Source organism: Agelaius tricolor, unplaced genomic scaffold (assembly GCF_023055355.1).
Source record: "Agelaius tricolor isolate 1412-34295 unplaced genomic scaffold, bAgeTri1.0.p SCAF_10, whole genome shotgun sequence".
NCBI lineage: Eukaryota > Metazoa > Chordata > Aves > Passeriformes > Icteridae > Agelaius > Agelaius tricolor.
In genome coordinates, this window is record NW_027269270.1 from 17,680,353 (window position 1) to 17,697,556 (window position 17,204).

Sequence of the window (17,204 nt, forward strand, 5' to 3'; positions counted from 1 at the left end):
CAGGAGCCCAATCATTTGATAGAATTTCAGCTACACAACATGAATAATTCATGAGCAATTTACTGGTTAGGAATCACAGGGAAGCTTGGAGAAGCAAATAGGCTTCAGCTCTATCCTCCAATATTAATGACAGTCAATGAAGTGCCTGATTCCAGTCATTTAGCAGATTTGACTGGCCAAATATATAGATGCCTTATAGTTACTACTTGCACTTCTGAAATAGGGTTTTTTTCCAAAGCACTTGGCAAGCATTGCTCACTGGCAGTGGTTGGCATTGCTTTATGAATGACTCACGAACAGTAAAATGATTCAAATGATAAATAATTGACCAGCTCATAAGACTATAGTCAAATTGAAGTCTTCTCAGAAACCAAGTTCATTTCATAAGAATTCATAAAAAGAGATTCTTTTTTCTGTCTGCAGAAAGTAAAGATAAAGCAGCCCTCTTGGATTTCTTATGTTGCTCATACCTACACTGAGCTGTGATAAAACAGAGTTTTTATTCAGCATGTACTTAAATTTTAATGTTTACCCATGTTCAAAACTGTGCAAATTTTGCACTGAAAATGTAAAATACCTGAAGTATTCCACAAGAGGCTGTGGATGTAAGAAGCTCTGCATCATTTTGTAAAACAATCTGCCAAGTATTCAACTAATTTAATTCAAACAATGTTTTCTTAAATAAGTTTTTCATTCTGATGAATTGGAAGAGTGCAGCATTTTACACAGTCAGTATATGCTAATGACTATTCTGTTATGCCTAAATATGAAACACACTTCAGATTTTAAGTTACATTCTTAGAAGTCTTCAGCTGTACTCTTTAGTTACAATTAATTTTATAATTATGCTATTTCATAATTCTCTTTCCAGAGTATAAGATATATGGATCACTTGCACCAAAATAGGGTACAGGTGATCCATAGCTTGCGCTTGCCTTAAGCACAGAAGTGAATTTTGCCATATTAAAGGCATTTAGAATATCTGCTGAATTTTGTATAGTATACTGAATAGCAGAGTATAATATACTGAATTTTGAGAAATTTTAATAGTTTCTATATTGAATCTCAAAACCAACTCCACCCAGATGCTGGAAGGCAAAGTAAAGGATTGCTTTAATTTAATTTAAATTAATGTCTTAGGGTTTATATTCTCATCTCAATTAGTGTATGTACTAAGCAGAAGTAGCTGCAAACTGAGATTTGAATATACCCATTGCTTTTTGTTTAGCTTTTTAGTACTTGCAGTATAATGCTTTTGCGCTAGTTCTGAATTGGTATGCAACTTGAAAATGTAGAATATGGAGTACATTTGCTTTGCTGAGTTAGAGAATTAAGTGACAATAAAGCATGCATTTGTGTCTAACTTCACAAAATAAAGCATGTCATGCCGTGCTTGATTTATTAGAGAAATAGTAGAAGGCAGCAAACGATCTGAAATCCACTTGCACTTTCAGTTTTGCATGCCTTATGCATATTTCTGGCTGATGGCTTTAAACATTTACTGTATTTCAAATTTCCAGTCCAATTTCATAACTTTTTAAATCTAAATTAGAGTATTTGATATCTTAAATCTCCTCTAAAATTCAATGGCTATTCCTTAGATTCCCTTACCAGGAAAGTGGCAATGAGGCATTTTCAAGAGTACTCAAAACTTCATTAGTATGAAAGTAACATTTCTCATATAATTGAGTTATAAAACATAGCATCAAGTGTCTGTCATTACAGATTCACAACTAACAACAGGCTACATATTTCTATTTCATATAGGGTACGTTTCAGCTTGGATGGGGTGGACCACTGGTTCCTCCCCTTACCTCTATTGTGGGTACAGTATTTCCCCCATTTCTACCCTGAATGACTGCAGTCTGACTAATCACTACATTGTAAATCAAGGGTTAGGAGGAGAGACAACCTCATCTGCAACTCCCAATACTAGTAGATTCTATATATTCATCCTCCACTGCTTCTCAATTGCTTTAAATCTTTGGAAATAACTCTTTGACATTTCAGTGTTAAAGAAAAAACATGAAAATGAGCAAATGAGTATTTTTTCCAGGTATTTTAAGATTTTTAGTTGTTTTTTAACTGAGATAAAAATTGGCTTTCTTTAAAATTTTGAATCTGGCTTTTATATTGTTTTGGAAAGATCTATGCTTTACCCTGTTACCCAATTTATACTGAATATACTCAAAATAACCTGGAGAAATTTTTTAATATTACTCTTAATACATTAAACACACTCCAAAATACTGTGATCTGAATAGTCACAACTATAGATATTTATATAATTGCAATTAAAGTTTTTTGTGTAATTTAAAACACCCTATAGGTTACATTAAGTAAATCACTCCAAGTGTATACACACAATATATAACATATAAAATCCCTTCTTGGAATCTGAATTCAGTCTTCTTTGGCCTTTGTTGGAAACTAGTTTTCATAATTTTTTAAAAAAATGCCAGTAAGAGTATTATCTTTCTTGGGGTTTAAAAATGTCCTGCAGGAGACATGTCAGTGATATAAAAATTTTGCATTCACTAGAATTGTTAGCAAATTCCACTTGCTAGAACTACCAGCCTTGCAAGCACAAACTGCAGGAGGGTGTCACTAATGCAGGGGTTTTTATAGCTGCACTGTAAATGATGCATCAGTAGCAACTATGCTCAGTGTAAGTTTAGCATCGCATCTCACACTTAAGAATTATGTATTCACTCTCAAGGAAATGAGTGAATAATTTCTGCAAATTTCTCTTAAAAATAGGGGATTATATTTTTTTGATCTAAACATTGGGAACTTGGAAGGACTTTTTGAGGACTGTGATCTTATTCATTAACTTTGAGTTTTGAGGAAAATCTATTAGATGTTTTGTGTCTCCTGAAAGGCAATTTAAAAATTCATAAACTTCGAAATCTGTCTATATAGATGTTCACAAATCATACCGGAAACATCTTAGTATTTTTTAGATTGTAATTCTAGATAAAAAAAGAACTTTTGAAGAGTTACCTCATATAATTGAAAATGATACCATTTTTTTCCAGTTTGGTAGCTGTTGCATCTAACAGAAAACCCTTACTGTTAGGATCAAAATTTAAAAAAAATTGAAAGGGATACCTAATATAGCTTGCATTTTTATTGAAAATGTTACAGGGCATGTAAAAGTTGATAACATTTCATTAGTGCAACAAGGAGGGCAAGAAGTTGGGTTTTTTTACTGCATCCAGTGAAATACAAAGATACTATTCCCACATCAACTAACTGCTCTGTTTTCATGCTCATGTCTCTTTACAATGTTTACCAGGTCTTCTCAAACTAATGGAGTGATTTATTGCTTGGCAGATAATTATTTTATTTTACAATACATTATGTAAAATTATGTCTTTTCTTCTATATTGTCTTCAAAAGTACTTTTTGCCTACTTGGTTTCTGGTGAGAAACAGAATCAGGCTGCTCCAGAACCTCATTTTCTGTTAAATCCAACAGTGTAGCTTGCTTTTAATAGACTGTTATGTGAATAAAAAATGCTAGTGTTGCTACTTTAAACAAGTTAAATTTTTTTATTGAAGCTAGAACAGAACTTCAGAATCACCTAGTCCAACCTCTCTGCTAACAATTGTGGCATTCCAAGATATAAACTCACCACCCAATAGTGTGAAATTTCTCCAGCACCAAGTGTTATAAAGGTAGTTGGTGCATTGTTTGAGAAAGTATTTTGCTTTCTTTGAAGACAAAATTCACTATGAGAAGCATTCTCCAGACAGGTGCACTTGTACAGTAACAGTTACAGAAAAGTGGAAATTACAGCAATTGTCTTGTTCAGGGAGGGATTTTCTTATCCTCTGAGACCTTTTATCTCATACTTCAGCTTTATTTGCTAATTATTGTTCAGACTAAGATTTACTTGCAACTCCTTGACAGGTCTCTTTGGTTCTTTCCACCTGCCTGACTTTGCACACTCACAGTTAAGTCCAACTGTTTTTACAGTCATTGCTTTATATGGTACTTTACTAATAATCTTCACTGTATATTCCCAATATAGTCTTCCTTATACTCAAAAAAATTAAGACACTGTCATAAATAATTTTTTTCAATTGGTTCACACAAGGTGCTTCCCATGCCTAACACTGACAAAATGCATTCATTGTTTCTTTCAGGAAACAACATTTTTTTACTTTTTTAAAAATTGATTTAAATAATAGTATAGTCCCACCATCATCATAATTTACTTCTCCAAACTTTTGATTTACTAATTTTTTAGTGATCATGAATTAAACATTCGTTTATATGCAAAAAGAAGGGAGTTTTTATTTTTTCAAATTTCTTATAACTTTTCTAAAGGTTTTTTCTAAATGTTACTTAATTCTGACCTTACATAATCCTAGGTCATGCCATTAAAAATAAAATATATGAACACATAGAATTACGGCAAACTGTGAAGCAAAAGTAGAAACTTGTATTTTTACTCTATGCCTATTAACAGCAAAATCCATTAATTGCCTGTAATTTGGGTTGGAAGATAGGTAAGAGACAGAGCCAGACTCTTCTCAGATGTGCAAAAATGGCAACAGGACAACAGCTTCAAGCTGGGTTAAGGGAATTTCTTACTTTATAGAAGCAGTTTTACGGAGTGTTGTGGTTTAAATTTTTTCATTTGAAGGATGGAAGTGTTTGGTTTTCACATACTCAATATAACCTGAATGGTGGGGCTTTTTGTATGGGGTTGGTATTTTTTGGGTAGGGAATTTTTTTTTTTTTTTTTTTTAGTCAGGTAAATACTGGAACAATAGCATGTAGTTAGTGGATTATAGATCAAACATTCATATCAACACAATGCATAGTGTACAATTCTGATTTCCATTTGTAGGACGAACTTATGAAAATTAGTTTCTTGCAAAAAATCCATTGAGACAAAATAGGAGTAATTCATTGAAAATGAGAAAGGTTTAATTATTATTCTACATTTTTACGTTCCTAGAATCTAAAATTTCTCCTGGTTCCTCCGTAACCATTGCTTGGATCATGTCAAGTAGGTTGCAGTTTCTCTCACAGATACACCCAATTTTCATTTACTGTTGCCTCTACAGCCAGTTCATAGCTGATCACCAAGCACATGCAGCATGCTTCTTCCCAGGGTACCACTCCAAGCTATTCAATGACAAAATTTCTAGTTTTGAGGTAAAAGAATTATTGCAATCTCTCTCTCAATTCCTTCTCTTTCTTCCTCTCCTGTTCTGTCCTCATCTGCTAGACTGCAATATCACATATGTTTATCACCTGATATAAACATTGATAAAATGGGATAAATTTTTATTATTATCTGTGAATAAGATTCCCATCTCCAACAGTGCTGTGGCAAAGTACATATACTTTATCCTTTCACTACAAAGAACTTTTATCCTTCAATAGCCATTGTGTGAATCCACAGCTAACCAGGGCAACCAGCAGAACACAGTCTCAGATGCAAAGAGTAAATTTATTTCATTACCTTGCCAGCAATGCTGGGAGGCAGAGACACACGGGACACAAGTTCCCTTAGGGCTACTTTATCCTCATGGGGACAGCTGGGCCCGCAGCCTTTCCCAGTGTATGAAAGGGCTTTGTGCATGCACAGCTTATCACAAGGCTGTGCTTTTTTGAGCTCTCTGTCTCCCAGAGGAGGCTCAAGCATGTCTGTGAGAGTGTATTATGTCTACACAGGAATTCTGCTTCTCAAAACAGGCAGAGGATAAACAACACTAGGCATAATAAATGGAGTTTTCCCACACTTACACGCTTAGCATTCTTAGCTGCAAGTTCACTTTGAGAGAAACTATTCCCTCCTCACCAAATCTGTTATAACCTTTCCCTCCCAAGAGCCATCTTCAGTCCAAACCCACGTATGCACTCAGATGAGACAGGGTATCGTATGTGGGAACATTTTTCCTGTATTGCATTGCCAGTTGTCTTCCTTCATGGGGACCTCCAAACCTCACACTCCGCAACCGTGGCAGAAATCCAGAGCCTCTGCTGAGGGTCACTCTTAATCCTCAGCACTGGGCCATGTTTTTATTCTGTCTGCTGGCCCTCAGGTCCACTACCTCCATTCCTTTTGTGACAAACATCTTCAACTCATTCAGCTGCTCCTAAATTAAGCCTCATAAGCATTTCCTCCAATCCCACTGACTTTCTGCTGTGTTATGACTTGTAGAAGAGGCTCCTCTAATTTCAGAAAAAGGCAGTTTCCATCATCAATTTTACTGTACTAGGGAGAACAGAAAGCCATTATTACAGCATCAGATAGTTAATCTTTTTGATTAAGGGATGGGGTTTCTTCATGGTCTGCCTCAGATGCTCTTTTGATCCCCTGCCTGGGATAGTTACTCTATGTTTACATTAAGTTACTATGTCCTTTCTTCCCTTGCTTCAACTCTTCTACATTTAAAAGAGAATACACTTGTCTGTTACTTGATACCCACTTGGTCAAGTCAGCATGGTTTCAAAGTCTTCTTGACTTCCTTGTGTGCTGTCCTCCAGGTCCTTCACTGTGAGCATGTGGTAAATGCCGATCCCATTGTCACCTCTGCCTACATCTGTGTCCACTCACGGTGTACCTCCTGCCATTCCAGCAGTCTTACCTATGTGCTGCACCAAGAATCCCAACCACTGCTCACTTCTCCATCTCCCACAGCAAATGTTCTCTCTGGCAGCTCTTTGGGAACTTTCCCTATTTAAGCATAAAATTACAAAGTTGATACCTTCCAAGTGGAGGCAAATAAAGTACTTCTTAATTTTGAGTAGAAAAATGTTCCATACACAGTCCTGTCATCTCCCTTTCCATCCCAAAGATGTTAACTTCCTCCTCATTTGCACCAGGAAGAGAGTTAGGAACTTCTTCCCAGAATCTGCAAAAGTTATGGGAAAAGTGGATAAGCACTACTAAAGATTTTTCCTTGTTTACAGATTTCAGGAGGCCCTGATATATCCATTACTCAGCTCCAATGTAGGAATTCCTGGAAAGTCTGTGGCAGATGAGGTGTCAGGATCCATGGAAAATACTCTCCCCTGGCAACTAAAATACATTTATATCTCACTGTGTGTTCAGCTATCTCCCACAGCAGGGGTCAATCTAGTAAAGCTTCCTCATATTCTATTCATACAGAAGGGATAAGCTGATGTTTTGTACAATCCTCATTCTACACATATGAACAGTTCTGATGGCAAAACTGATTTTTTTGTCCCATTTTTATTGTTTTCTTTGGAGAGTTTTTCAAAAGAAGATACAAACAGCAGCCATGAAAAATACTTGGATTAATAAAGATAGGACATAAAATTAGTATTGCAGTAATTCTCTTATATATAAATCTGATACTGGAAGATGTTACATAAATTCAATCATGAAAAATTGTGTATATATATGAAATACTGCTTTCTTCTAGGAGATGTTGTTTCCCACAATGATTTTTTTTCCCCACTGGATGAATGTTGACTGAAATGTAAAATAGTCTAGAGCTCCTTTGTCTTTTTAGGCATCAGATGTTGCTTCTCACTTGTTCTTATTGCTGTTCCACCTACCTGAAGCTATAGGAAGGTGAACAAGCAGAATCAACTTGGGCTTTTGCAGCTTTGCTCACTGGAGTCAGCCTGACCAGCAACATCCCAGCCTTGAGGAAATGCATAGGTAATTTATAAAACCAAAGAAACAGCTATGTAAACATCTTTTTCCACTTTACTGGCATTATATTCTGTATCAAGAAATAACAGAAAATAGGCCCAAGAGAACACCCCCTTTTAAAAGAAAAAATACATTTTGAATCATGTATATCTGATCTAGATTTAAAGACCAAACAAAAAATAAGAGCTGTAGTTGCCAACATTCTTTTAACCTTTTACAGACTCTTCCCAACAAGATGAAAATGGCAATTTTTATTTGCTAAATTAACTCATTAAAAATGCTAATTGACCCCTTTTCTGCACTCAGTTCACTTTTCAATTGGTTCTCCCTTTCTTCTGTCCATTTGCTGTAACTTATGTGTGTTGTCTGTGTATGTATGGGTGAAATCTTGGATATATATTAACTTAATGTCCTGGTTATCCTGATATACCTCAGCTAATTCCCAAAGAAAATACGAAAAAACAAAAAAACAAAAAAAACCCAACCAAAAAAAAACAAAACACACCCCCCCAAAAAAAAGAGTAAAACAGAAAAACACTGTTAAGGCAATTACCTCCAACTGTATGTGTTGAAGAAATTAAAGACCTCTTGCTAAGGAGGACTTTACAGTCAGCCGAACATCTGACCAACGTGTAGCAATACAGTTTTACATTACAAATATGACAGGGGTAAGGCTCAACACTGTTGAGGAAGAAAAATCAAACAGAAAAAAAATGCAAACAGAAAACAATTTCTAAAAGTTTTAATTTTCTTTTCTTCTTTTCTTAAAAAACCTTCCAGGGGGACTGGATAGCTCAAGGGGTTGGTAATAGGATACAGAGCCTTTCATCTCTAGGTCACCAGTTCGCATCCAGGCCAGGTCAGTAGTGACCAAAAATTATTACCATTTGATGGGTTTTCAGTGACCTCTATGAATTAAGTTGTTGGAAGCATTGTTGGAACAGTTGCTGGAAGCTGTTCTCTTATTTTATCCAAGAAGATGTGGCTGATCTTTCCATAGTCTCAGTGGTGAGACTGCATTACCTGTTCATCTAAAGATTATCAAGTGCAAGACGCACTGATGCATTTTGTAGAAACCCTTTTTTCTACAACTATTATCAATTAATAATTGTTGTAACAGTTATTGTTGCTGTTATTATTCTGCTGCCTGTTCTGGATCTGTGCTGTGGTTCAATGGATGTCAGGGGTGTTATAAAGGTAACTGCTACAGGCATTCAATTTTTGCAAAACCATTCTTTGTGTGAGCAGAGGTAACCTTAATTCATTTGAGTTGCAGAACTAAACCCCCATCTTTCTTTCTTGACATCTTTACTTTCAGATTTTTCATCAAGACTAAACAGAGGAATTAAATCAGTGTAACACATCTGGAACATTTTTATGAGTGGGGGAAAAAAAGACAAACACTAGCTGGCCTAGAATGCATAATGCAGTGTTAAGGATCAGGTCAGACTTGGAACAAATTTCAGAATTTCTAATTCCATTTCTAATTTTTATGTTGTTCTCAATTCCATGAAGCTAAATAGCAACAGATTTATTACAGGAATCTTTTCATCACAAAAATACAAACAATTTTTAAAAAATTAAAAATAAAAAAGTGTTACATTTAAAAAATAAAACTGTGGTTTTATAGAAGAAAAGGATTATTCTGCTACAGAAAGGTCCCATTTCTACTGCCTGGCAATGGAGGAAAACGTTCTAATTGAAAAGCAAATTTGCCCTGAAAACATTTCTACCTAGGATCTCTAAACAGGTCCTGATTGCTGGCCATAAAATTTGGGAGGAAAAGGGGAGGAGGGTGCTGAGTGATGAATAACACAACCACAATGTTCCTCTTCCAAAGGCCTTCTAGAGGCTGTGAAATACAGGTAGTAAGATTGAGCAGTTCTGAGCTTGCTCACAACTATGTTGGTAGTGGGGAGAATGTATCTATATTGCAGGGAACAGAGATGGACTAAGACAACTTAATGTACTCCAATATCCATGCCAATCCTTTCCTGCCTTGCTGCAGGACTTAGATTACTGAAAGTCAGAATCCCACTTCATATTTTATTTTACCTTCCTACCAGGTCCCAAAAGTTTACAGAAGAAAAAAATGTAAACTTTTAAATAAAATATAACTTGTAAATGAGAAGCTGGAATTGGATACTTAAGGAAAAATAACTGCTCATCACAGAAGTTTTGATAGGTCTGACAGACACATGTGATTAATTTCTGTATATATCAGAAAAATGCACCTTTTTTCTACAAAAGATATATTGACATCTTGCCTGCAAATATCTGAGAAGGTAACCCCCCTAAAAGTAATTCAAAATGCAAAATCAGAAGCCCTAATTATATCCTTTTTTAGATAAATGAAGGGTATTGCTAACTTAATTCATGAAACAACAAGACTGGAGCTTGAAATAAATTATGTTGATTCAAGTAGACACATATTGCAAACCTGTCTTGCTTTTGTATACAAAGAAATTAATCTTTGTTATAATCTTGCATGGAACGATAAGGCAATAAAGTGATGTCTTTAATTCGCGCATAATTCTTTTATGTAGAGCTTAGTTTCTAGATTCATGGCATTTATATTTCCAGCTTAAATTTCAAAACTATGTTGATCAAATCTACAAGTTGCCATTTTGCTTTAAACATTTTTTAAGCTATAATTTCATTCATTTTTAGAATTTTATTATGTCTACATTTTTCATTTAGCACATTTTTCTTTTTTATCTAGAACAAGTCAGTGTCAGGCATCATCTTACTACTGCCAAATCTTCTCTTTTGTTTCTCTATTAATTATTTTAATTATCTCACTTATTTTCTTTTCATTACATGTACTAATGTTAATAATTTAAAGGAATGGTGCAATGCTACAGTTATTAATATGCTGCTTTAAAATTTATAGTATTAGTTTCTGACTAAGCATTTATTAAGGAATGGTGAAACAGTATACAAAAATGTATTGCTGTAAGTATGCTTATACTCTTTTCTCTTTCCCCCTGTATTTGTGTACTAGGTGGTTGTGAATGCCCTTTTAGGAGCAATTCCATCCATCATGAACGTGCTTCTCGTTTGTCTTATATTCTGGCTAATTTTCAGCATCATGGGAGTAAATCTGTTTGCTGGGAAGTTCTACTACTGTGTTAACACCACAACTGATGAAAGGTTTGAAGTCGACCAAATCAACAATTTTAGTCAGTGCGAGGAACTCATAAAAAACAATCAAAGTGCCCGATGGAAAAACGTGAAAGTAAACTTTGATAATGTAGGATTTGGGTATCTTTCTTTACTTCAAGTAGTAAGTGATCACTCTTTATCTACCTTTTCCTGTTTATAAGCAGTAGTGAAAAGCAATTCTAGCAACAAAGAGGCAAAAAATTTACCTGATGATTTTTATCTGTGACTTAGTAGTTCTGCTACATGGGTAATTGATTATTCTTTTCATCATAAGCAGCAAGTAGAGTCTACTATGATGAATAAAGAATCCTCAGGACATCTAATGAAACAACTTCCTATTTATTACTCCTTTAGTCCTTTAACTACTTCTAAGTTTTAAAGTTTCTAGAATTACCTAGGAATGGTATTCAGGTATCTCAATATTTTAAGTTTTCCAGTTGCCAGGGAAAAAAAAAAATCTGCATTGATGTAATTAAGTCACAAAGAACTCCAGGTAATAAATCTCATCTCAGTTTTGTGGCTGCCACTGGGGCAGATCTAATCTAAAAAACACTTTGTCATTCAGAAGAGAAATAAGAAAAGAAAAAATAGCACTTGATACTATAATCTATGAAATATTTTCCTGATACTTCTGTGCAAAAGGACCTCAGAGAGTTCATTTACAAAATCTGAGGGAAGAAAGAAAATATATGCAGAGAGATACTAGAAGATTATGCCTTCAATATCAAAAATTGAAGGCACAACACTGTCTATTTGTATTTTGAAGCAGCTACCAATCTCACCCAGCTTTAATCAAGAAAATGCTGGACTTTTACCTATGTTGTGTACCTTCAGCAACTTCTATGCATTTTTTTTGAGGTTTCTATCTAAATCTGCAGTATCTTATGTTTAATTTTTATTGCTTTTAAATAAGTTTCTGGATTTTATGTTGTTTACACAAAATCTCAGTAAGACAAATCATTAACATGATGCAGTGGTATGGACATTGTCCTGCACAAGGTCTAAAACAGTAGTTCTGAACAATGGGAACTGCCTCTCCCAGCTAATACAGCATCATACCTGTGTGACTGATAAGTCTGCCCATTTGATTTTCATTATGATTCCTTACTTTACTGTCACATCAGGAAAGAGTGAAGAGGGACCAATAGTATTAAAGGAATAAAATATTGAACTGAACACAATTTGATTTTGATAACTAAAGACTTTAAGTACTGACTTTCTTTGCCTTCTTTATGAAGTCTACTCACCTAGGGAGTCAGAATGCTTCATTACAGGTATTCAGGAGAAACATGACATCAATAGAACTCTTTCCAAGTAGCTTGCCAACTCTCCTTCTAGTAGTAACCTATTCTACTCTGGGACACAAGTCATTATTCCAGGTTCATTTCTTTCCTGGCTGCAATCACCACCCCTCAGCTATATATTGCAGTCATATATATTTCAGTGTCTTGGCTACACATAGATTATTTCATTTTCTATTTATTGAAAAGACACAAATATTTTCTTACATGAAGGCTTAGATTCTTAAATTATTGGATTTTTTGGGAGGCAAATGAGGAGAAATTTGCCAATCATTCCCACAATTCCAAAGGAAAAATTCATCTAGACCTACCACAGAGGGACCTAGCTCTCATGGAGGACAAGCCTGTTTGTCCAGTATCTACAATGTAGAGATCTTGCAAGAGCATGAGACCATCACATAATGATGGAGGATTTTTTGTGTGAGTAGAATGTTAATTTTTCTGTATTGCTAAAATGCTTATAAAATCATCAAGACATTTTTATTTGACATAGCAGAAAAAACAGGGGTGTTTCTGTCATTGAACAAAACATCACCCCTTCATCTTTTAGGGTTTGGTAAGTAAGCCACTAGGAGTTATTTTGCAGTTATGGAATTATAAGAGCCCAAGGACTGAGGAAGAGTATCAGCTTGATTTTCAGTTAATGTATTAAAATATAGAGAATCTATGTTTTTTCACCTTCAAGAAAACAAGGCCACAATTCATAACTGTTTGAGATTCTTACATTGCTTTCTCAATCAAAAAAGACTGATAAGGTGATTTTCTATTTGATATATAAAGTACTTTGGATCAAACTCTAGAATAAGCCTCCAAAGCCATCATGTCAAAATAAACATGAGACTTGAATAGGTATATCATAGCCCTAGATTTTCCTGTCCTTCCTAAACAGCTTGCAGCAATAGAAAGAAGACTAAATGCTGAGGTATGACTCAGTTAGAGGTACACATTACTGTGTCAGAAACAAAGATAAAGCTATTGAACATTTAGCAGTTGGCCTAAAATTACATACGGAGCCTGAAAAATCTGATTATAAAAGCATGGTTGCAAGTGGATATGCTTTCTGTTTGCCTAAAGGGAGCATTAATGGCCTTTCTACTGAATTCATTTGGTTCTGCACCTCAACAACCTCAGGCACAGACTTTTAGTAGTGCTGGACCTGAGAAAATAACCCCAGGCAGGTCAATATCATTTTTCTAATAACAATTTCTGTGAAAAGTACCAGTGCGTGAATTACTGATACAAGGCCAGGAGGCTAGAAAATAAATACAGAAAGCTTCCTCTTATTCCTCATTATTTCCATTCTCCCTTCTGCCCTCTGGCTCATGCCCTTTGAGTCAGCCAAAGAATGCTGTAAATCCCTTCAGCTTTTCTGAGTAACAGGAACCATATAACTTTACTATCTGTATCACAAATTGGAGTGAATACTAATGGAAGTTAGAACTATTTTTATGACAAAAAATCAAAATGAAAACAAGCCAAAAGAATTTCAAACCAAGGTACTGAGGGCCTTATTATTCTGGGAAAGACAAAAGTCAAAAACTGTGAAACTGTGAAATTTTTTTTAATGTCTCTGGCTGTATATGGGTCTGTTCATCACGGAAAACTTTTTTTTTAAGAGTGATATGGAAAAGAAACATATCTATTTCACACAGAAACACTCAAAAGCAGAGAGATAATTTCAGAAAGAAGTATTCTGGGCTCAAAAAAATGCAAATGTGTGATAGTGATTTAAGCAAAAGGAACTCTCTAACAAGCTCTTTCTTGAGTTTACTCAGCAGTGCTGGTGAATGACTTTCTTGAATGAGGAAAAGAACATTACCTAATTTTTCATTGACATTTCCTGGATTTTTTTCTCTCATGGGAGGCATTATTGTGTGGAAAATCTTTAGTATTATAGCAATGTTATAATTCTTTCTGCCCAAAAATACAGCCTAACAATACATGTCATTGATAAAACCAAGTTTTATGGACTTTGTTGATCAAACTGTTTTTCAGAATTCTTACATAGTTTGAAGTTGGAGTAGAATTATTCATGCCATCAGTCATATAAGTACAGATTTCTTATGTAAGATTATTTTTCTTATATAATATAGCATAGATCATATTGGTTTTTTGTGGATCTTCAAGATTCTTTTTTTCATTTCTTGGTCTGAACTTGCTTGAGTATTTCTCTGTCCCCAAAGAGAAGCATCAAAGCAGAGACAGATCTGCTGGAGAAATTCTCTTCACAATTGTCATGCACCAATGAGTGAAGAGGAAGAGGTTGGTGTACACAAAAAGATGTGGCATCTGCCCTGATAATTGTATGGCCTTATGCCTTTTAATTTGAACCTAGTATTTGGATTCCATGGTAAGTAAATCTCCCAGAGACCTGCTTTTATCCTGATCACCAGGAAAAAATGTGGCAAACCAGCCACAAAGCACAATATTATTCTCTACTGTTACTAATATCAGTAAGACAACACATCTCTTGAAGTGTATGGTAAAAAAAAACAGCAGCTGAATTCTAAGACTTAAACTTTAGGGTACTTTCAAAGTTCCAACAGGTTAGTATTTTAAAAGCAAGATGCTATTGTATCTCCAAATGGGAACGTGAATCTTCATGGTGATTTTTCTGGTAAAGAAATTGAGTGTTAAAACTCCAGCATGACTTACAACTTCATAAGAAATTATTTATCAGAGGGAAAAAAAATCTATTATTTTTTACCAATAGTAAAGGAGATGGAGGATTTTTGTTTTGTTGTTTTTTATAACTACATTTTGAATCTGCATTTGAATGTGTGTCATTGAAATCTCCTTGGCAGAAAAAAAAACCTTTGGAACAGATGCTGACTTCAGTTATACTGCTGTAATCTTTGAAATCAATTAATTACTCCTGATTTAGTGTTACTGAGAATATACAATACATTTTATATGGTAATATGCAAAATGAAAACTAATCATTTGATCTCTTGGTCATTTTCTGTGTTATTTTCTTTCAGGATACAAAAATACACAAATGATACTTTATTTCTCTTAAAGAGAAGACATTGCAGATAAATATAAGCAGGTCTATGCATCTACAGTAGAAAAATGCTTTCACTGAATGGGATATTTTGACTCTCTTTCTTAATTTCTTCAAAATTTTTAGTATCTTAGAGTTTTATGAACCTCATTGTGGAAATCATAAGATAGCAGTATGTTATATTTCTATTTTTCCACGCCACACTCTTTTCAAGTTTCCTTTTTAACAACAACAACAACAAAAACAACAATAATATGGCTCAGTTCAGCTGAGTTCTATTCAGCTCTATTTCCTATCACTTGTTAAAGGGTGCTGTTTGTTTATAGTGCAGTACTTTAGTGGTGATGGTGAAGCTTAATGTTTTAAAATTAGTCTATCTTTTTTCATTGACTCTACTTAGTCTAGGCTACACTAATACATTTGCAAAAAAATCAAAAATTATTCTGTTTTGCCTGGAGAATGCTATGCAAAGATCACGAGTCTGAATCAGAGGCAACAGCACACATTTTGCACAAGTGCCACTCCATCATCTGCATCATCCTTCTGAAGTAAAAGTCTGCCCATTATTTTCACATGGTGTTTCAGACTGAAGTGCTCATTTCAAGTCATGATATTCCAAAAAATGTAAATAGTGTACCAAGACAGAAGCAAAAGTAGCACTGTAAGACATGATGTAATCATCTTTCCCTATTTAGACCTTGTTAGATGAAATGCTGAATCCTGTTTTAGTTGCCATTGCAAAAGATTAACCAGTGCAACAGAGCTCAGAGCAAAATAAGGAGAGTGATCAGAGTTCTGGAAAACGGGAGTTGCATGGGAAGATTGAAGGAACAGTGATCACTACCTAAAAAAGAAGGACAGCAACAATCAATTTGCAAAAAGTAAGAGATGCTGCATGAAGGTGATTCCTGGAGTTCTCCAGATATGTAATGGCTATGACAAGTGAGTCTTAAATGGCAACAGAAGGATGTAAGCATTAGGGAATAATCAAAGGAAGTGCCAGAATACATACTTTTTATAAGGTTGTGGTGTATTCACCATTAAAAGCCTTTGAGAACAAGTTAAGCATATATTAGTAATTACATAAATAGACCTTATCTACCTCTCCTAATCCCTTGCAGTCCAGGTATTCCACGAGGACTTTAAATTCTTCAGCTGACTGCTACTTGTTTCAGATTTATTCTTGATTTATTGGTTCTCTGATACTACCTTTTGATTTTACCATCACACTGTTAGTTACCTGAGCTTTATATTTCCTGTGTTGACCCCAAGATGTGAAAGTTGCTGCACACTGCATGCGCATCTAAGGATAATCATGCTCTTTTCAGTATTCCACTGTTCCAAAAGTATAAAGGACCTTTCCTTTAAGAAAATAATTTCTTCTCATTTTAAGTTCACTTTAGGGTGATACCAAACTGCTCCATGTCCTGCATAAAAAAAAAGGTTTTTTGAAACTTCCACTAGAAATGAAACCTGAAGATGATGGTGATACAGTAATAAACATGGATGAGTGTTCCATTCCTCATTGTATCCTGCAACTGGTTTCTGTGGCAAGGAAAATAAAGGAACCAATGATCTGCAGTCGTGTTTTGCAAAATTGTAATGAGGATTAAACAGCATAGAATTATTTCCTTTTTTTGCTCTACTTTTGGGCACAACTGGCCAAAAATTTCTACGTGGAGATGTTGCCTTAAAGGGATATCTAAAAGGGAACTAATTGCCACAACAGAGTAAATTACTTTCTGTTTCAAGCATTCTGATGAAGCAATCTACACCTCACTGTCAAATATAAAAATGTGCAGATTCTGGGCAGAGGAAATACCTCCAAAATTTCAATAAATGCTGTCATTTATGAGGTATATTAAATATTCAATGCACATGAAACACTTCCTACTACTTTAGCTCAGAATGTATGAGACATCCAGGCTCTGTGAAGCACAAATATATTGTATTTAAAGTGAACATAGAATTGCTAAACCAGGTAAAATCTTTCAATGTATAGTCTGATTATAGAAAAATACCTTTTCTGAGATGATCAAATTTTTAGTTCCATTTTGTTTCCACCTTTCTGACTTGGGACAGAGGA

General features: G+C 34.8%; 1 protein-coding gene across 5 annotated transcripts in view; it reads left to right on the forward strand.

The window, feature by feature from the left end:
- LOC139593719 (sodium channel protein type 1 subunit alpha) overlaps positions 1-17,204 on the forward strand; it is an 89,550-nt gene that overhangs the window by 65,483 nt on the left and 6,863 nt on the right. For all 5 annotated transcript variants that reach the window (XM_071434984.1, XM_071434983.1, XM_071434988.1 and 2 more), the window contains one exon: positions 10,653-10,934. In XM_071434984.1, the coding sequence (XP_071291085.1) occupies positions 10,653-10,934 (282 nt within the window). The remainder of the gene's footprint in view (positions 1-10,652; positions 10,935-17,204) is intronic.